Source organism: Dermacentor albipictus, chromosome 1 (genome assembly GCF_038994185.2).
Source record: "Dermacentor albipictus isolate Rhodes 1998 colony chromosome 1, USDA_Dalb.pri_finalv2, whole genome shotgun sequence".
Classification (NCBI taxonomy): Eukaryota; Metazoa; Arthropoda; class Arachnida; order Ixodida; family Ixodidae; genus Dermacentor; species Dermacentor albipictus.
Genome location: NC_091821.1, coordinates 391,385,085 through 391,407,886, shown reverse-complemented (window position 1 = coordinate 391,407,886; position 22,802 = coordinate 391,385,085). Strand labels below are relative to the sequence as shown.

The window sequence follows — 22,802 nt, the reverse complement described above, 5'->3', positions numbered from 1 at the left end:
GCAATTCGCCTTGTGTTAGAGGGAGACCACGTGTGGCCTGATTAATATGCGCTTGTCCAGCTGCCTTGTCTGCATCAACATTCCCAGGGATATTGCAGTGGCCAGGTATCCATTCAAACGTTACTGTGCGATTTCTTTTCACTTACTTTTGTGAGTTCCTTTAGTATGTCGTTGACTAACGCAATGTTTTGCGAATCGCTGACGTCCCTACGAAGTGAAGACAAAGCTGCCTGCGAGTCACAAAGGATGACCCATTGTCCCCCTTTTTGCATTGAATTTATGTAGCATACAGACTCTTTATGCAAAACAGGAACTCGTACAGGGCATTCGAGTTTCGTTTCTTTCTCTCTTGACTTCCCAGGGATTACAAGCCGAAAGCAATGACAGGAATTCGGTTGTCGGCGGGAATCTTACTGTACGCATGGCACGAAGGTACACCGTGCGACCTGCTCCTTATCTGCAAGAAAATTTATGAAAAGTTGATTCAGACAGCCGATGGAGCTTTGTCCTGCGAGGCGAACAAATTTCACCAACTTTCACGAAAACGTTCCAGCACATGATGATGTTGCCTGTAAAATTTAGACAAGCTTAGAGTAGCAATTGCTCGAAAGAGCCATGAACAACGCCGATGTTCGCGCCACACTGATCGTTCATGCGAAGTGTTCATCTCCGTTAGCATAGCTAGTATATACCTCCCAGAATTTTACCAAGTGAACCTTAAAACAGGCTACAAAAGGCAGTCCCACATGTAAACGCCGCTAACTGAGTTTTTTCGTTATATAATGCTTCGCTGTAAAAATCCTATCACTACATGAATTGAATGAATCATTGCAATGTATGAATGAAACGACTTTTGCCTTGCTTTGTCAATCGCCGTCTCTCTAACGTGTTTTTTTTCTTTTCTTTTTTTTCGAGACGTTCACGTGCTACAGAGAGAGTCGCATGCAAAGCAGTTAACCCGCGGCGTCATGACAGAGCGTGCTCGTAATTTTGAAAAAAATAAAAGTGCAGCAGCAAGAAGTGATTCTGACTGAAGAATATGCACCATGCGATGAAGCATTGCGGTCTTTGAATGAAGAGACGGCACGACACTGTGGAAGAAACTTCTGAAAAAGTGTGCTTTTGTCACAGCTTTCTGTCGTAACTGAAGGAACAAACCACGGCAGGTGGAGCTCTATCTTGCTCAAGCTACGTTCACGTCCGCGCGATAAAGACGGGTCGAGTTGGCTTGTCGAACCGAAAACAAGATGTCGTGTTCCCGTAAACGCTAGCGGGTCATAACGTGCGCGCGTCGAGGTGAGTTGGGCAAGCGGTTCGTTGGCAAGCTTAATCAGCTTGGCACGATATATATAACCGCACTAGGCTCGGCCTATGGTCGGCTGGGCTTCTGGTTCTATAGCGCCTCGCGGCGAGTTCGTGTAAATGAAGCTACAGTCGCGTTAGCATGAGCTCGGCGGCTGCAGCCCAGGCATGACTTGTCGGTAACAACTCGAGAAGGTTAAACAAATAACTGCCTGCAGTGCCAGATCCTCCAGATTCCGGAAATCGCAAGTGAAGCCGTGGACGAACGTATTTGCACGCACGGGGCAAAAGATGGCCGTGACTGCGGGAACTTGTACATCGAGTGATCTTTGCACGTCCGAAATATATTTTAGATTATCCTCTTTAATCACTATTGCGCACTTATATACACTCATTTTGGCTGAAAAACGAGGTTTTGCGCAGTCTAAGCGCAAAATAATGTGTTGGAGAGGGTCCCTTGACAACGAGCATGGAATACTCTTATTTGATTAATTAAAGAGAGGACAATGACCTATTAAAATGGTGCTCACTGCGCCTACTTCTATAAAACTATTTTATTTCGAAGCGAGCGCACATACGCACCGCGGCGGCTTAGCGCCTATAGCGTCGTGTTGCTAAGCACGAGGTCGCTGCATTAAATCGCGGCCGCGGCGGTGACATTTCGATGGGGACGAAATGCAATAGCTCCCGTGTGCCGTGCATTGAGGAACAAGGACACGGATATGTTAGAGCTCCCCTGGTGGTCAAAATCACTCCGGAGTCTCCAACTACGGCGTTTCTTATAATCAGCTCGTCGCCTTGGCACCTAAAACCAAGTGGGCACAGCATGATACACTTTATAATTGTTGAAAGGCAGCGGGGCATCTTTTCCTCGGGCATCGTCCTATAATAGCGCTGTTCTAATTATAAACTCTGTTCAACTAAACTCAACTAGCACGCAGTTGCACATTGTTAGACAGTCGTACACACTGCCTCCTCCACTTCCGCGTTTATTTACGGCGCTTCGGGAAAGACGTCGTGCAGGATTCAACAATTTATAAAAGCCTGACGCAAAGCTTACGGCCGTGCTTCGATTACATTTTCCACAACAAAATTTCTAAATTTCCAGCCCGCGCGGGTTACGCACCGGAAAACGCGGTCCGGGGTGCTCCGGAGTGCACCCATGCGGGCTCCTCTTCCTCACCGCAGCTTCAATTGTTTTCGGAGTCGCGCATGCCTGCGCCAGGTCGACACGTCTCTCTCTCTCTCTCTCTCTCTCTCTCTCTCTCTCTCGTGCTCGTCAGGGCTTCGTCTCAAGCTCCTCTACGCAGCAGTACGGGGAATGTGTAATGCACACCACTGTGTGCATGCGCTTATACACCAGTGTCTGCGCTGGGCGGCCGTCGCGGCCTTCGGCGAATGGGGCGTTGTTTGGAGCCAGGCTACTGTGCGTGTGGGGCGTGTGGTGCTACTGCTATAATATATATATATATATATATATATATATATATATATATATATATATATATATATATATATAATTTGGGGTGTGGGCGCCCATCTGCTGTCTCTAGGCACCCGCGTGGAGGGATAGGAAGCAGCCGAGGTGTCATTATCGTGAGCGCGCGCATGGAACGGCGCATGTGCCGCCATCGATGGTGGCGCTGTGCCAGCGTACGTGTGGAGAATTTAATACCTTGGGCAGAGTCTTCTCGCTTTGTTCCTTCAAATCACACCCATCCCGTTCTTTTGTCTCCTGTCTTTGATCGGCTTACGGGCCCGATTTTTTTTTCTTTCACCTGAGCACTCGCCACCCTTATACATGTAACACGATCCGCGTAATGTTAGGTTGAATGCTTATGCATCTATACGAGTTGAGTGTATACAGCGTATACTGCTGCTGAAATTCTCGAGTTCGTGATTTGCTCGCGCTGTCTGGTAGTGCGGCGCCTATACATATTATATAATTCACACGCTTTACTTGTGTGTCCCATCGCACACTGTTCTCGTAATCATGTAAACTTCTGCAGAGTTGCGTTACATATCTTTGCACAGTGGTGCCTATTTATGTAGAGATCTCGATCACCCTGCAGAGTGGTCGTGTTTTGTATGCGGGAACCTGCACGTTAAATTATTGTTCCTATCTTCTACATGCTTAGAGATGCTGCTTGCTTATCTATGGAGAATTTCAGTCTTAACGCAGTTCTGGCTCAACCATTTGGTCATTTGGTCCTATTGAAAAGCTTTGTCTTGTTTCATTGGTGATCTATTCCCAGGGTTGTCATTCGTGTTGCTGAATATTTTACGCTTTTCGGGTGAGTTTGAGCAGCGTCAACTTTTTTGTTGCTTTCTTTTTATTCTCTCTCTCTCTTTTGTGCACGCGTTTCGAGGTGCTCATATTTTGCAATGTCTTTCGCTGAACATGGCATTCGGCTACATCACTCTTGTAAAGTGATAGCGGCTATAAATTGTCTACGTGAGGGGGGTTTTCGACAAGCTGTCATTTCTGAATATTTCCCTTTGTAATCCCACGTGAAAGAATTTTTTTCTCCTAAATAACATCCTTCCGATTTATCCCCTTCAGTCACAAATTACGATCGACTGTCAGCAAATGTGTGAAATTTACGTAATTTTATGCGAAGATGCTGGAGACTCCACAGAATCGCTTAGCAAGTCAAGGTGAAATACTCTGAGCACTTTATATGGCGACCCATCATAATTACATAGTAATTAAATGTTAATGTCTTGTAAACTCAGTCATCCTACGTTCCTTCATTAAAGATATTGGATCGCCCGCTCGAATTACATGCACAGGTTAATTATTTGGCGCAAGCATTACAACAAGGGAAAAAAATACCTTTCGCAATTACTACAGAAAGGCCCCACTTCAAACGTCCCATCAAACACGGCAGTGCCTTCACCAAAGCGGCCGTCTGAAGTAATGAATTTCACTCAGAAGTGAAATGGGTGTACTTTAGGAAAGCAGCAGCGGCAACAGCAAACGACTTTATTGGGGTCCTGAGGAGCTAAGCAGGGGCCTGCAGGTCCCTACCCAGCCGTTGGCTAGTCCCATGTCGGAACAGAGAGGCCATGCCTCTCCGCGCGTTCACGGGCCCTCTGGACAGCCAGGAGCTGGACGTCCTGTCTCGGGTCTGTGATGGCCTTCGTCCAGTCTTCTTCTTTGTTAACATCCTGTAACACAGGGCACTGCCAGAGCATGTGATTTAATGAGCTAAATTCAGTGCCACAATCTGGGCAGAGTGGATCGATGTCCAGGTGGAGCATGTTCAAAAAGCCCCTAGAGGGGTAGGACCTCGTCTGGAGCATGCGGAGCGTGCTAGCTTGGGCCTGTTGAGCTTATGATGGGGGAAAGGAAAACTCTGCCTATTCCCTCTGTAATGAGAGGTGATTTCATGAAAAGTAACCAGTGGATCACTGTTGACGAGCTCTCCCGAACTCACCCGAGACACCATCCCGTCGCGGCATAAGAAACCTCGCGCACGGTCGTGGGCTATCTCATTGGGGTTCAGGTGACCCGGTAATACGTCTGGTCCCATGTGAGCTGGGAACCAGGCTATGTGGTGAACAATGTCAGAGGGGTGTTTGCCGTTTAGAATCCTGGCTGCTTCTTTGGCTATCAACCCCGATGCGAACGCTCTAACGGCTGTTCGGGAGTCCGTGTACACCGTAGTGCGTTTTGAGTCCAGTAATGTGAGAGCTATAGCAGCCTGTCCAGCGACATCGACCGAGGAGGTCTTCAGCGAGGCTGCCGAGAGGAGTTCTCCCCTGTCATTGACTATGGCTACGGAGAACTTGTTGGCACTGGCGTGTCGCGCCGCGTCAACAAAGGTTTCCGTTCCGGATATGTTCTTTAAGGAAGTTCTATCCCTCGCTAATCTTCGACCTTTATTGTGTTGGGGGTAGGCATTTCTTGGAAAAGGGTCTACAGTAAAGGAGTTCCTTGTCTGAATATCAAGATGCGTGATATTTCCCTGATTGAAGCTAGGATGGAGGCCTGCCGCATCCAGAAGTCTTCTGCCTGCTTTGGAGTTTGACAATCTAATAATTTGTGCCGATCTTTGTGCTTCTATTAATTCCGAAGTTGTGTTGTGTAGTCCCAATGTCATGAGTTTCTCTGTCTTAGCCGTGATTGGCACGCCGATCACCCTTTTGATATTTTTGCGCATAAGCGTGTCTAATTTATCCATTGCCGTGTTCGTCCAATTGAGGGCCGCGACTATGTAAATGACATGGCTGATGAGGAAAGCATGGTGAGCCCTAAGGAATATATCCTCGCCTATGCCACCTTTCTTGTTGGACACTCTCATAATTAATCTAATAATGTTCTCAGTTTTCGTGGTGAGTTGGGCTATAGTCTTAGCGCTGCATCCCTTTGAGTTTATTGAAAGCCCTAGTATTTGGATAGAGTCTACTCTCGGGATGGTGTGCCCATCTCTGGTACGAACGCTAATGGGCACCTGATCGAGTGGACTGAGTCCCCTAGCACCTTGTCTAGCCTGTCTGTACAGCAGGAGTTCCGACTTTCCAGGCGAGAGTGCCAGTCCCGTACCTTCCAAGAAAGACTCTGTAACATCCAGAGCCTCCTGTAGAGCTTGTTCGACCGTAGCCTCCGGTCTCCAGGACACCAGATTGTAATATCGTCAGCATATAATGCATGACTTACGTAAGGAATTGCTGCAAGGCTTTCCGACAACTTGCGCATTGTCATATTAAACAGAAGGGGTGAGATAACGGCCCCTTGGGGAGTACCCCTGTTTCCGAGTGTGAAATATTCCGAGACTGATTGCCTCAACTTATGGCCGCCGTCCTGCTCTCGGGGAAGGATGCAACGAAGGAGAAGAACTTAACTCCTACGTTCAAGGCCGATATTTCCTGAAGGATATAGTCATGTGCAATTGTATCGAATGCCTTGGATAGATCCAGTGCGAGGACCCCTTTTACATCTTTGCTTTGAGAGTCGATTATCTGTGTTTTGAGCAGAAGCATGACATCCTGCGTTGAAAGCAAGGGCCTGAAACCAACCATATTGTACGGGAATAGTTCGTTGCGCTCAATATGCCTCGATATCCTGTTATGCACTGCATGTTCCGCTACTTTGCTAATGCAAGAAATAAGGGAGATAGGACGGAGGCTCTCCAAGCTGGGTGATTTACCTGGCTTGGGGATTGGGGCTTGGGATTAGGAAAGCATAATGTTGATTTTCGTCAAGTCATAATATTCGTTGCCTATTCCCTGTGACCACTACACAGAAACGGCTAAATTAAGTCACGTCCACAAACGTCTACGCCATGATTGAAGGGGATATTGGGCATATACAAATACACGTTTATAGACGACCTGCACCTAGCGATAATCCCGTATATGCGTGAAGCTTTATTATTATGTGACAGTTCTATCTACAGAAGAGACCGAGCACGAAACTTTGAAACCAGCCTTTCTATACATACGCATATTGCAACACGAGAAATCGCACTTTTATGTCGCGCTGGGGCGCTGAGGCGGCAAGCACAAAATCCGCGTTAGTCGCTGTTTTGCATCAGAACACGCATTTTTTAATAGAAAACAGCGGGATAGAAAATTTACACGTGAATTTCATGCGGAAGATAGACATTGGAATTTTGAGAGCACGAATCTTTTATACAGCGAGGGCTGTATATAGGAGAGAATTCCCATCGGAAGTGTTCGAGCGCCAAGCGCAGCCGTCAAACGTGACGTTCAGTGTAGCGTGCGGAAAGTAAGCTGCTGCAGAATTGGAACAGGTGAGGGAATTGAACAGCATACGTCTTCAATTGAGACTTGCCGCGGCAGCTCAGAGGATATGGCGTTCTACTGCGTTGGAGGTATCGCGGGTTCGACCCGCGACACCTATAGGGCTGCGTTGGCACGTTAAAATAAATAAATAAATAAATAAATAAATAAATAAATAAATAAATAAATAAATAAATAAATAAATCTTTTTTCGAAGTGGTACGCTTGCCCAGTAATAATGCTGCTGAAGCCAGGCCTCGATCTAGACGTTCGCGCAGCTATATTACAGTGTTCCTTCTTTTTCTTTTTCAATCCTCCTATAACGACGTTCACGTCCCGTACAGGTCAAGTATTTAGGGGAGAAATTACATACAACGCAAGTACTACCCCGTCTTAACCAATTTAGGACGCGAACAGCTTTAATTCAGAAATTGAATGTGGAATAAAGCGGGAATAGTTGTGATCAGACAGATAGAAGTGATATCTTGCTGGTGTCTTGTTGTGCTCATTATTATGTCACTCACGCAATAATTCAGCTCGCTTTATTTATTTGGTATAGTCATGTCAAACGAACGACATTTATGTTCAATATATACATTACACCTGACCCAATTGCGCGCTACTAATTTCTAGTTGGACAATGTTTAGTACATAGCAAAACGATTGTACTCTTTTTCAAGTAATATCCGAGAGCTGAGTACGCGAGCATGCTCGCGTTTAATCTTCATTTCGGACGGGCATTTATTTGGTGGCTCCATAAGCATTGTGCTAACTAGTGTGACAAAAGAAGCAGCAGCAAATTCTTTTTTTTTTCTTAATGCGGCAACTTTTCTGTCTGCTACTCGTTCAAGAAGTTCATAAACACGAGAACATCAAAGGAAAGTTATATTACAAGTGTGGCCCGCGTATGCATGCCTTGGCCACTTTCTTTTTACCTCGAAACTTTCTTTGCCTATACCTCAACGATATTGTAATAGGTTGAATCCGCTATTGAATCTGTTTCGGTGGGTGTAGGTTCAGCGTGCAATAAGAACCACTACTGTCACCACAGATGAGGTGATATCGATGTCACTCGCTGAACGTCCCCGGAGATCAAGGGATATTTAAAGGAGACTATAGAACGCTAGCCGCAAATTCTCTCGTTTCAAACCTCATCTTCACTGAAGAAAACTTGCTGTGTACATATTTAATTATGCCTGATCTGCTACACATAGCGCATTCTCAGGAGTGTATATTTTGGCATCACACTCTTAAGAGGAAAAGGTCGTAGTAGTTAAGTGCCATACCATTTCATGCCTTAGTGTAACGGCAGTTGGCAACGATAAAATTGGTAACATAACTGACCAAACAAGGTAGTCATTGTTAGTAATGGGTCTCGGCTACCAAAACCTAACGCAGTTAACACCACCTGGTAGGAATATTCTCACCTCTGCTGCATATATCGGACCAGCTATGGCGTATTCCACAGTGGGTCCGATATGTGTGTTATAGAATAGAAGCTTTGTATGCGATGGTGCTAACTGTGTTCAACATTGATAGCTGAGACCCATTATTATTATTATTATTATTATTATTATTATTATTATTATTATTATTATTATTATTATTATTATCACTATTATTATTATTATTATTATTATTATTATTATTATTATTATTATTATTATTATTATTATTATTATTATTATTATTATTATTATTATTATTATCATCACTATTATTCCCTATTGCAAAAACCAGCGTCTCCCAGCGTCTTCCAGCGTGAAACCAGCGCGCTTTTTGGCGCTGGGTCGCACTGGGTACGCTGGCACTCGCTGGGACTCACTGGGACACCAGTGAGAACGCTGGATAAGAGCTGGGTCACACTGGAAGAGACGCTGGTTCCACTGCCATGACGCTGGGGCGCACTGGTTTGTGCTGTACAGGCGCTGGTTCTCGCTGCAGTGCGCTGGTTCGCACTGGAAACTGCGCTGGTTGTGTTTGTGCCGCGCTGGTTCCATACGCATGGACGAGCGCTGCTGAATATTTAATACTTAATTTATACAATTTTATCGCTTGATACCAGTCTCTTGTCCCAAATAACGCTATATCTTGGGGTTATAAAACCCTATTTCGTGTCCCAGCTTGGAATAACGGTGCGTGAGCTGCCCATGTTTATTCATGCGCACTTGAAACTGAAAATCACTTTCGCTTTTTTTATTTTCCCTTTGGACTTGGCGGATAGCTAAATTCTTTAACGAAACCACGTAAACGCAGAGGACGCCGCGTTTTTAAGTAGTTCGCACGTAACGTATGACTGGAAATTGTCGCAGTGTTGTGGAGTGGACATGAAATGCAGAAGTCGTTCAGACGCGCGACGGACCCCGAGTTCGAAGCTTATCGCTGAATGATATTATCGCACCGATAACAAAGCTGAAGTGATTCGTGCGCTTCCACTTTCCCTATTGTACTGAAAAAAGTTTTGAGGCTAAAATACGCACTTCTTAGCTTTCGCTAGCTACCCGCGCCGAGATCGGTCCCCACCGAAGCTTAGGCCTAGCGTTTCAGCTGAGTCCGTCCTCACGCTATCGGCGCGTCTAGGCTCAGGTATCAAGAAATATAACAAGGATAAATCACTCTATATTTAAGCTTTCGCATCGGTGTTCTTAAATAAACAATTTTTTCATGTGTACAGTGTCAGCACAAGAAGCGATGACCGCTGATGTGACGCGTCATAAACACAGGTATATGCGCTATCGCCGAAGGCTCCCAGCACTAGCCTGCGCTTCTCTGACGAAGATATATGACTAGACAGGCGTGTTGACTGAAAGGCATCACTGAACTAAGGAAACGTTGCACATCCTTTGCGTGAAGAACAAGAAACGGCTATCGAAATCGGCAGAAACAGCCCATACACCGTCCCGGGTCGGCGGTTCATTTAGGACTTTTTCGAAGTTAAAATAGCAATCGCAAGTGAAAATCGATGTTCTGGCACTTCCAAGCATACTGCTGAATACGCACAGCAACCTTTTCTTTCTGGTACAGGCGTGAGTTTTAGTTGCTGGGCGATAGGGCATCAACCATGCCTGTACAAGACGTAGCTTTGCCAAACAAACTGCTTTTCGGCTTTGAGATGGTAAATTACGCTCGTGTTTCCGTCTGCTGGCGTGGCGTAGTGGTAAGGTGTCGGGCTTCGGATCTGTAGGTCGGACGTTCGAATCCTGGGCGTAGCGGTTTTATTTTTGGCGTTTTTTTTTTCCTTTTTTTTATTGCACTAAAACGCTCCTTGTTGCTTTCTATATTCAAAAATATATATACGGCGTCCAGGCATCGCATATTTAACGCGCTAGAGCTGTTTTTCGCGCGAGTAGCCAGTGCCTCCCAGCACGCTGCGCGATCCCAGCGCCCCAGCATCCAGCGCGCTGCACTGGGCCCATAATCAGGCGCACTGGGTCCCAGTGGCACTGGGTTTTGCAATAGGGTTATTATTATTATTATTATTATTATTATTATTATTATTATTATTATTATTATTATTATTATTATTATTATTATTATTATTATTATTATTATTATTATTATTATTATTATTATATGGAAACATACAAGCGCACAAAGGAAACGGAGGGAGCAAGCTGACAACTGCCCCGAGGGACACAGCGCCATGCCTACGGTATCGGGAGGAGGTAAGGAAAAGAGAAGAGGAGAGGGAGATAGAAAACAAATAAATAGGAAAGAAAATAGGAAATAAACAAATGACAGATACACGGACAGAAGAAAGTAGGAACACGGAAGAAAATGCCTGTAAGAGGGAGGCCAAATAAGTTTTCTGCCTGAAAGGCAGCAAGGCTCTATGGGCGTGGTCACGTTGAGCAGCACTCCCTCTCGGAAACAGGCAATCGTCAAGGGTCGTACACTTGAGTCCAATCAGTACATATTCCTTAATTAGCACTGCACGAATGCGGGACACTCCAGCATAAGGTGTTCAAGTGTCTCACAGGAGCCACAGGACACGACGAACTGTCCACGCGCCCTTAACCATACAAGCGCTCGCGCACCAACATAGAGCCAATTCTTAATTTCACTAACAGTGCTCTAGCACTACGAGTCAAGCCAGGACCATAAACACGGGGAGGGAACTAACCGTACCAGTGACTACCTCGTTTGGTGAGTTACGTTACTAGCTCGATCGTTACCATCTGTAGTCACACTAGGGAAGTAAATGGTGCAACAATATAGGTAGTAACTAGTACGACCTTTTCTTAAGAGTCTTTATTATACGTGTATTGAGCCGACTTCGTCGCGGTGTAATCCGACACATACTTCGTACACAGACATTAATTGATGAGATTGAAGATTAATTCGTTCAGGTAAAAGTTGTAGTCAGTCCGTAAATGCCTGTCACTGTTCAACCGCGACCTTTAGGCGTGCTATACATTATACGAAGACAGACGCTGGGACGTATGGGATGACTGATGGGACACTCCCGATTATCGTGACTCGTTTGTGTGATACACCATAGCGCCCCCCGAAATTCAATTCTCCTAATAATTCTTTCACGGAGAAGCAAGCATTGGAAACTTACTGTGAGCTCATTAGAAAATATTCTTGTGGGCACGTTCGCAAAATGTGCATTTTACTGTCAAGGAAAAAGCAAGCGTGGTATCCCCTGAACCATTAGGAACTACATTAAAATAACTTTATCGTGTTTGAAATTCGCGCGCTTTCTAAGGGCCAGTGGTTCGAGACGATTGATAAGGCTATTGGCATGACGGCAGAGAGAGAAGAGGGACAAACTTTAATGGTATGTTGGAGACGTTAGCCTGGCTGTTCGCCTGACATGCTACTACAGGTGCTGGGTGATGATTATGATATACAGTGATGATCACTTTACAACACACACACACCTTCTTCGTCTTCGATTTGTGGTCGTAAGACAACTTGCCTCGGGATCTGAATTTATACCAAACACAATTTCGTTATTCTGCATATAGATGTTCACAACTCTTAGCACAGCCAGCAAATTTAGTATAGCATCGATTCAATGTGATTTCTGCATAAACAACAAAGGCTGACGCTATGGCTTACTAGGTTTACTACGTTTACTAGGCCGACAACCGTTCATGAAATCTTCTCACGAAGAGAATGCCATTTCTGCACCGGGGGACGCGTAAATGTTCCGTTCAATGACGTCGACAGTTGACATCTCTAAAGAGAAGGTCGTCCGTTCTTTATTACGCGTAGGAAACTAACTCTGCAGACGTTCGAGACGTTCTGCTGTTCAAAACAGAAGAAAAGCCCTGTAGCATCGTCATAACATAATAGCACTATATAGCAACAGATACGACCGCAAATTCCTCAAAGCCGAAAGTCGTCGACATGCGTTTTCTTCCGACTAGGTCCTTCTGGCAGATACTGTATGTATTATATACACGCAAACACAATAAATATATTTCGGTTGGAATAGAACAACCATGACGTTGGAAAGGCTCCCTTCTCGGGGCCAGAAACAGTGAAGCGCGCACAACGCGCGCGCAACAGGAGTCCGTCAGAATGGTAGCCAGCGAGAGCTCCGCCCCTTCAATCCACGTCGTGCAACAGTCGCTTCCACCCCCCCCCCCCCCCCCCTCTTACTTCAATAACGGGGTTGAAAAGAAAAAGGAGGAGGAATTATATTCAGCAGCGAAGTGTATAAAAGGCGAAACATATGAAAGACCAACTCGGCCTGGAAAAAGGATAAGAAACGAGAAAGAAGGAAAAAGGAAAGCAATCATCCGCGGAGCTCCAGTCGGCTTGCGGTGGAACGCTGTCCGAAGGGCGATTACGGTGCGACGAAAGAAAGCGACCGGGGCCAGATGTGTGGCATCTGGTTAGCCGCAATGACTGCCATTAGGGCACGGCGGATAGCGGGTGAGTCCTCCTGCGACGGCTTCGACAGAGACAATGGAGTGACGACCCCCCCTCTTCCCCGCTGGGACGCTCGGAGCGATCCCCCGGTCTTTGTCTGTACGCGCAGGGGTCTTTTGTGTCTCTGCACACGGCGCCGCTTGCGTGCTCTCCGAGGTTGACCTGCGGGAGAGTGCCGAAGGGCGTTAGGAGGGCGGGATGGGGGGGAGGGGGGGTTGCAGGGGGCAACTGCCGAGGCTCTGACCCCGGCGCTTCATTTCTCGGGAGCTCACCGTTTCCTTCCAGGCCCCCTTTATTCTTCTCTGTACTCGGCCGCGACAAGGAGCTGCGATTGTTGTCGCATACGGTCCAGAGCGGCGCGAGACGCGGAGAAGGTTGAACCGTGTGTGTATGATATGGTCTGCGACAGCACACGTGCTGTGTTTTCCATACGGCACGAAAGCGCGCTCAGAAATGGTTTCCACGTGCGTCGGAGGCCGTCGGTGCACATTTCAAGAGAACGGGAGAAACCAGGCGCTGCCAATGTACGCGTAAGCACCTGAATTCTGATGGCTAGAGGCGGTGCTCCTTAACCAAAAGGTATCTCGTATGGCAAAACAGTTGCAGCTATAACCCTTTATTCGTTTCTTTAATATATTGGGCACAAAGAGAGAAAGAGAGAGACGAAGCGAAAGATGTAATTACCAGAGAGGCTAGCCAGTAATAAACCGGCTAGATACCACACGAGTGGTCCACAGATATGGTGCCTCCCTCCCCCTTTTAAACGTCGAAAGGAACTATTCGACCTATTCAAACTGGTAGACTCTTCTTTTCTCTCCCCCCCTCCCCCTACCCTCCTACGTAACCTTAATCAAGAATACGAAATATATGTGCAAAAATACTGCCTTGACCGATTGCATAGAACTTATTCGCCTGTTCAATATCAAATATGCACACATCTCCGCAACAAAGAAGACAGCAACATTCACAAACGGTACGTGTTCACATGTCAAGGTTAAGTAACCGCTTAAAAAGACACACTAGAACAAACAGCAACAACAGTCACTAGTTCAGTGCAATACCGCTCGCAACATTAAACAGCATCAAGAATGCAGATATGTAGCAGTAACATTCTTTGAACAAAAAATATTTACATTTATCTGATAGAATGAAGTTGGTTATTAGGATAAAAAAAATCAAATTGTGCTTTCTAGAATTTCGCACACAAAACGCACAAGTGACGACGTCACTCCTGACTTCGAAAATTTCTTGTCCTCTTCGTTCTCTTGTTCTTTCGTGTTGAGGAAATGTGCATGGACAAAAATTTCTAAATGGTGTCCTTGCGTAACGCCGGATGAAGTCTCTGTCTTTTTCTGTTAATACGCGATTAACTGAAACTGAGCTGCCGAGTGACATAATCACGCACGCACGCACACACAGGCACACACCTATTTCCCTTGTTGATAACTACCGCGGGCATGCCTGCAGCGCGCACTCATTCATGATAAGTGTCGCACAATGTGCGGAAAGCTATTCTCGCCAGTGATTTGGCTGCCGCTCCCATAGAGGAGCCTTGTTGTTTTCATGTGTAAGGCACATCCTCGTAACACACACACACACACACACACACACACACACACACACACACACACACACACACACACACACACACACACACACACACACACACACACACACACACACACACACACACACACACACACACACACACACACACACACACACACACACACACACACACACACACACACACACACACACACACACACACACACACACACACACACACACACACACACACACACACACACACACACACACACACACACACACACACACACACACACACACACACACACACACACACACACACACACACACACACACACACACACACACACACACACACACACACACACACACACACACACACACACACACACACACACACACACACACACACACACACACACACACACACACACACACACACACACACACACACACACACACACACACACACACACACACACACACACACACACACACACACACACACACACACACACACACACACACACACACACACACACACACACACACACACACACACACACACACACACACACACACACACACACACACACACACACACACACACACACACACACACACACACACACACACACACACACACACACACACACACACACACACACACACACACACACACACACACACACACACACACACACACACACACACACACACACACACACACACACACACACACACACACACACACACACACACACACACACACACACACACACACACACACACACACACACACACACACACACACACACACACACACACACACACACACACACACACACACACACACACACACACACACACACACACACACACACACACACACACACACACACACACACACACACACACACACACACACACACACACACACAAAGAACCTTTTAGAGGCTACAGTATAATAATGACCAGTAGCCGCTGTCCAACCGAAAGACCTGCAAGACACTCCAGTTACGCCTAGCAAAGCGCCAAGATGGCGGGAGGAACGTTGAGGTCGAGTGTTAGCGCTGCCGATGAGACGGCAAACGGGCGCTTCCTTTCATCAGGTGATAACGCGGCGCCTTTTTCTGCCGCGGTCGCACCTTTCTATATTCTTCGTATAGCTGGGCGGCACGGCATGGGCTTGAAAAGAAGCAGCACCACTGAATTCCCGCCGGAAATGCCTTTCAGCGATCGCAGCCTTTCTTCTTCTCACCGCATGGCTACATAGACGAAAGATATGTCTTGTGAGTCACGTAAGGGCTCATCTGTCGCGAGGCGCCGAGCACACGGTATGAATGAGCGGCGCCCAGCTCTTTTTTTACGACGCCCCCGGACGACACTGCCTTATCATCGCGGCAGTGGCGTTTGCTCTCGGACTGCTCTGCGTCCGGCGTTTGCATAACACGCGTCCGAAGGGAAGGTTACGCAATCGTGATTACGCCGCCTAATCTGCGACTTCCGCGACAGGCCCGGAAACCAGCTTTAAAGGGGACAGGAGCAAATGATCAAAACGAGGAAAATGGGCCGTCGAAAGATATTGGGACATTCGCTGACATAGTCTTAGGATATCTTCCGCGGGTTTTTCGTATGTATTCTCTAGGCTTTATAAGGCAAGGTCAATAAACTTAGACTGTATAAACCAATTTTATGAGACTAATAACAGATAAGTGTGAGTTGACTTATAGCTGAAATGTTTGTTGCGGCTGCTTGAATAACTAATACGTGGATGTGAGTCGATTTAGCATAGAGAGAGAAAGTCATAAGGGAAAGGCACGGAGGCTAACCATATTGAGACCGGTAGGCTACCCTACAATGGGGAAGGGATTAAAAGAGAAGAGGAATTGAAAGAGAAGGAAGAAAGAAGTTCGCAATCCGCACTGTTACGCACACAAAAGCTCATCACTTGGTCACAGGCGGTCATACAGGCTGGCGCATTTCAAGAAACGCACCAGCGCCTTTGTGGCCTTGCACATAGCAGACGCACGAGGCCACGGGCCCAAAATCTTCTCATCTGTGAAAGGACGGTCGTCTAAGTGCTCCAAAGCTGCACGAAGGGCACTCCTCTCGTCTTCGTATGAGGGCAGTCATACAGGGGATGTTTGGTCGTTTCGTCAACACATGTGGTGCAATTGGGACTGTCTGCCATTCCAATGAGGAATGAGTAGGCGTTTGTGAAACAAACACCGACTCGCAAGCGGCACTTCTTCCCGTCGGTTATACCCAGGTAAAAGTTGCAATGTCATATGCAGGTCCATGGCATATAGGCGCCAGTTGATGAACTCCGGTGTGCTTCATTTCCTTAGAGTAATAATATGGGCAAGACCGCTGACGTGCAGTGCTGCATCCATTCTCGACAATGCATGGTATCGAGGTGCTTTCACATTCATCATGTGCCCCCCGGGCAGCTCTGTCGGCACTGTCATTGCCGGTAATGTCGCAGTGCCCGGGTAGCCACTGAAGTATACAATGTCGTGGCCTCCGTCCGCCGCTTGATGGTAGCGTAATCCCATCTCTGCTATCAATTGTTCATGTGGCCTGTGGTGCAGAGCTCATAGGAGTGATTGCATGGCTGCCTTTGAATCACAGAATATACTGTATATAGCCCAGTGATTTGATGATTGTTTCTGCACATATAGCACTGCGCTACGGAGGGTGGAGAATTCGGATCCTGTCGATGTTGTGACATGGCTGATTTTGAACTTGTAGCGGATTAACATCGACGGAATCACTACCGCACCTGTAAAGCTGGTTAGAGCCGAAGGGCCATCTGCATAAACGTGAACTAGATTGGAGCATGAATCATGCAGTTGATGTAGAGCGGCTTGATTCAGGGCACAAGTTGGCAAGTCGGGCTTCTTTCCAACTCGTGGAATGGAAAGCAGCACTTTTGACTGCCAGAGACACGACAAAGGAAAATGACATCTTGCCGCAGGCGGGAAATCGGACGCAAAAGAGGATCGTTACGAGGCTACAATGCCTGAAAAAGCTGCATGTGGTGTACTTTCCGAGAGAGAAGCAAGGTGTTAAGACTGGAGTCGGGAAAGGGGACGAAAATGATTTCTAAGGGTGTCTATGACGATATATGTACTGATGGGATGTTCCTTGGTGAGTGTTGTGGCTGTTGAAGCACATCGCAGTAGACCGAGACATGTTTAAGTGCTTGAGCTTGCATACCCTCAAGTACTCTGAGATTTGTCCTCCAGGTGCTTGACAGCACCGGAGTGCTGTAATGCAAGAAACCCATGAAGGGCGCTTTGTACAGTTGAAGCGTTGAGCACAAATCGAAAGGTAGGACCTTAAATTCGCAAAGACCGTCGGGGATAGCGAAGGCAGTTTCTTTGTTGGCTGACTAACTTGAAAGACCCATCTGGCCGTCTGGCGCGCTGGAGTCTTAGGCTTCAGGAGGTTGTCATGAATAATTTACAAATCAGATAAGATGCACACCGACGCCGACTGCATCTCGCAGTTACCCATCGGGTCCGCAGGCACCGATGACGTGGACGTGGACACTGCATTATTGGGCGTCGTCGACGCCGTCGCCATATACTCTTCAGTTACGTAGAAGTTCTGGTGGATGCCCTTGCGATTAAATGTAACCGTAGACATTAACAATGTGGCTTACTGTGCTGAAAGTTTTACATAGTTTCACTTTATCCAAAATTTTCACCACGTTCGCTACTCCGAAAACAAAAATTCAACTGCGGGTAGAAAATGAGCATTTTCAATTACACGCAGTTTATCCTGGAAACGTCCAGCCTCTTCTTGGAGATGCTTCTTTCTGTGTTGCTATTGGCAATAAACAAAGAAATAGTGGAATCCTTTACATGACAACGTCTCAGCATGCTGAGCAGTCCGCTTGAGCCAATCTTGTCGCATGTGTTGACTGATAGATCTCGTGCACAAAATATCGATTGTGCAAGCACATAAGTGCCTTTAAACGTACTGAAGAATAACACTAAGCTAGCTTATACTGATAAAGTGTCCTTTGAAGACTCCATTGTCATTACTTTGGTGGAAAATGATTGATCATTACTGAAGAAAGAGTAGGCTGTGCTTCCATTTCTTTATAAATTCGCGAAGCAACATGTGCGCTGGAACGTCAGTGTGACGTCACCTATTTCTAAGTTCATCAGCCTGCAACCCTATTTTCTACTTAGGCCGTTCCGGCGGCGTTCTCAAAAATTGTTAGGTTGAGCTCCCGGTTACCTTCCCATGCAACTTTACACTTTTTTAGCGATAAGCAGTCAACTGGACCAAAGTAGATGCTGTCGAAATGCACAAATTCGGAAAGTTTGGGAGGGCGTGGCCACCACTCTTTCTTTATTGCATCTTTTCGGGCTTACGAAAACATCTCTCGTGGTAAAAGTAATTTGCTAGTACAACTCAACTGTATTTTTTTTTGTTTAAGCACGATTATTTGCAGTAATGTTCGCCAGCCTCAAGCGTGGTCCTTGCGTGTGTATAATTGTAGAGGTGATGCTAGGTGTGGTCATATTTCAAGCAGCAGAGGGTGACGGAAACATGATCGAAATTGATCGATCAAAAATTTGATCGATCAAAATCGATCGATAATTTTTTGATCGAAATAATTTCAAAAGTGGTATTTTTACCCCTTTCAGCAGTGTGCTGTACTGGGCTGGTCGGGGCGTGTAAGCCCTTTGACTAATTTTTAAGCTTTACTGCTGACGTGCATGGGATTCTTAAAATTTTTAGTTTCCGAAGTTTTATTTCCGAATCTATTTTCCTAGGAAGATGCATTGTTGAAGTGATATGCGTTGTACCACGTTACAGCGCACTTCTCACACTCTTGAGGGTTTCTCCGAATAGCAGTTTGCGACGGGCCGTGCGACTGCAGTGTTACACGCATGCAGGCCGCACTGCTGAAAGGAGTAAAAGAACGATAAGAGACGGAGACATCTTTGTGAGGAGAAAAAATAAGGAAAGCGACGGTTGAGCTGCGCGTCGCTTCCCAGTTTTATTGTCCATTATTATTGCACGCGCACTTTGCGGGATAAGGAACCTTTTTGTTTTTATCACACACTGCAGCGATAATGCGGCGTCTTCTCAGCTCTGCACACGGCCGCGAAGCACTGCAGCATCAAACGTTTCGCGCTGCAACGTTTCTCAGAACGAAGATCCTTGAAGAGACTAGCGTCTTCGGCGCAACGGCGGGGAGCACGAGACGACATGTGGTCGCGAGCAATTTTGTCCTGGCGTCCCGTGTTCGCAACGAGGTCGACGTGGAACGGGGTCCATGCAGGAGCGTTTGAAGACTCCGCAGGCACTTAGAGGAAACGAGAACTTTCAAGTGGGCAGCGTCCGTTCTTGTTTGTACGATCAAATTTGTATCGAGCAGGGTTCCTTCGCAGTTGCCCTTATTCGTGTTCTTCGTTTTGCTCCAACTGGCTCTGTCAGGAAATTCGATGTGCATTCAGGCCTTTATAACTACATTGCTCGAGAGAGACGAGATTCAACGGCGGCGGTCATGAGGCCGGCGCCAACGGTCTGCGCACTGCTTGTTGAAGCGGCATGCCTTGCGCCAGCGATCGCTCGAAAGAAGAGCGCGCGCCTATCTCGCTCCCCGGCGCCGCACATACACTCCCCCCCCCCCTCCCCCCTCCCCCCCATACGGCAGTCGCTCATGTCGGCTGCGTGCGAGAGAGCGCTTCGCAGCGAAATAGCGCTGCGCCTTGAATGGCGCGCTGACAGGTGGCCTGATGAATGCTGTAATTTCTTGAAAAGCCGAGGTCTCGTCGTAGCGCCACACTCTTCTGTTCCAGCTATCAGCCTTTTGTGGACGCTTCGCCTTCCGCGTATACAAAGAGTCAATTGCTCTTGTTCTCTCCTCGTCGGTGAATGCTGCCTTTGTGCTTGACGGCGGCGTCTTTTTTTCTCCAGCCGGCCTATATTATTCCTTGAACATTTCTTCTTCTTCTTCGTATATATATATATAGCCCGATAGTCTTATTTTCCTTGCATATCTGGCTATATTTGCATCGCTTCCTTGGGACGAATATTTTGCTTCTTTTAGAAGACTCGCCTTGCCGTTTACTGATGGCGATTCTATGGCGCCTCTATATGCTTGAGCACTCCCACGTGCAGTGCGCTGGACTAGAAAGCATTCCGACCGTACTAGTACGATCAGTCCTTTCCTCCACCGTCTATGGCGGTCAGTACACAAAATATAACACTATAACACGCATTCTGACTACGGTATTTACAACAGTAGCGACGATCATCGCATCGCGAGGAAGAAATATGTACAATACGTCGGTGAAGAGTCAGTTGGTAAACGGCAACGAACTACACACATACTTCTGACATAAGTCTTTCGGCAACTCCTCGAAGCTTGCGTTTGGTTCGGCCGTGCTACCAGGGACGCTGATAGAGCGAATATTCGGCTCACCCGTAAAAAAGATTTTTCACCGCATAGCTTCAGGCTTGGCACTGACAAAGTCTGCAGAAGTCCCCAGAAGAATGTACACAACCACAAACCGCCGGCTTTCTTAGTAGCTCAAGCCATGGGCGACGTGGCCAGGACCGTGTGGGGCCTGGTGAGTCCATGCATTCCTTCGTGAGGCTTGAGAAGGAAGCACGGGAAGGATTGGTGAAGAGCAGCTGCCGCCGGCGAGTAGTAGGTAGGGCAAGGGCAAGGCATGAAGCCGCTCTGTCCTGGAGGAGGCAGCGGGCACATGAAGTTGCCAGCGGACACGGGAGGAGAGTGCGAGGCGAACAGGTGTGAATGTGACGCCAGATCGCTCTTGTAGTACAACGGCGGAGGTTCGCCCCGGAGCTTGGACAAGCTCGAGCTTAGCCAGTGCTGGGACGCGGAGACGGGTGGCATGGCTGCAACCGGCAAGGCTGGGTGCACCGTGGCCGCCTTCTCGCTCTCCAGGCGACTGAAGGGAGACTCGAAGCCGAAGAAGGGTCGTTCGGTGGCCATCGATGCCATTGGTTTCGCCACCACCGCAGCGGCCGTCGCAGGGCTCGTAGACGTCGTGGTGGCACCAGTGCTGGGGTTGCCAGAGGGGGTCGGCTTGGGCTTTCGTCGCGGCCGGTACTTGTAGTCGGGATGCTCCTTCATGTGCAAGGCCCGGAGGCGCTTGGCTTCGTCGATGAAGGGGCGCTTCTCGGACTCCGTGAGCAGCTTCCACTCCGCGCCCAGGCGCTTGGAGATCTCCGAGTTGTGCATCTTGGGGTTCTCGATGGCCATCTTGCGGCGCTGGCCCCGCGACCAGACCATGAAAGCGTTCATGGGACGCTTGACGTGGTCGACGCTGCCGCGGCCGGAACCGCCGCTCGAGAGGTTCCGTGCACTGGCGGCCACCGCTGCACCGGTGGACATTGCGCCGGGACCCTTCTGGATGACGGAAGTGTGTTGCAGGAGCATGGCAGGTTCGCACATCGCACGCAGGAACGACCAACGAAGTACAAACGGCACGCTGTTACTGGCACGATGCGTCGCGCACTGCGCGATCGTGTAACAAACAACAGCCGGTCGAGTCAGTCGCCTTCCCGTTTTCTTCTGTTTATGCTATTGCGCAGCGAGCGAGATGGCGAGGGAAGAGCGCGGCTGGAGCCGCGCTTTGAAGATCACGCTTCGAGTGCGCCCGAAGAAGAGAGAGCAGCGCACAGTCACGGGACGGAATGAGCGGGCGAGGAGGCTCGTCGGTGCCTTTGTGCTCGCCGCGCGAAACGGGGCGGGATCGGGGCCGCCCCGAGAGAGTGCGATGCGTCTCCAACTGGCTGCTCTCGACGACCGAAGGCGGAGCAGCTCGCAAGCCGATCCAAGCCGATCCGGACGTTAAGCCGGAGTTGCGGCTGCTGCTGCAGCGTTGCGACCGGCCGCCGGCGAGCGCCGCGCCGCTGTCTGGCCGCGCGGCAGCTGTTCGGACCGCTCGGTCGGTCGCGCGAGTCTCCCTCCGCCGTTGCTCGACGCGGTTGAGCGGGCGTTGTGATCAGCGTAAGAATCGCTCTCGTGGTCGAAGGATGGCTGTGTCGCTGTCTACGCAAAGTGGGCACCGTTTAACCGACGTGGTAGGCTACTGCACTGTGTTGTTTCATGCTCGAGCCATTGTTGGGATGGCATGCGTTTTGTTATGGCGAACTTTCGTTAGCTAAGATGCAGTTATTCTGGATGGCTGAGGAACAGAGGAGTTAAACCGCAGTCTATCAAAGCCTGACTCGTAGGCATTTATTACGCTCTGTAATGCTCAATGAGTCCCGCGCTCTCCGTTTACGCAGTCTGAGCACAACGCTTCGCTCAT

At 48.0% G+C, this 22,802-nt stretch overlaps 2 protein-coding genes across 7 annotated transcripts in view; one reads left to right on the top strand and one right to left on the bottom strand.

The window, feature by feature from the left end:
* LOC135914339 (progranulin-like) overlaps positions 1-22,802 on the top strand; it is a 538,683-nt gene that overhangs the window by 122,996 nt on the left and 392,885 nt on the right. The window lies entirely within an intron of this gene.
* Positions 19,454-22,193, bottom strand: LOC135914326 (transcription factor Sox-21-B-like). The gene has a single exon (XM_065447133.1). The coding sequence runs from the start codon at positions 21,938-21,940 to the stop codon at positions 21,050-21,052; it is 891 nt and encodes a 296-aa protein (XP_065303205.1). The 5' UTR covers positions 21,941-22,193; the 3' UTR covers positions 19,454-21,049.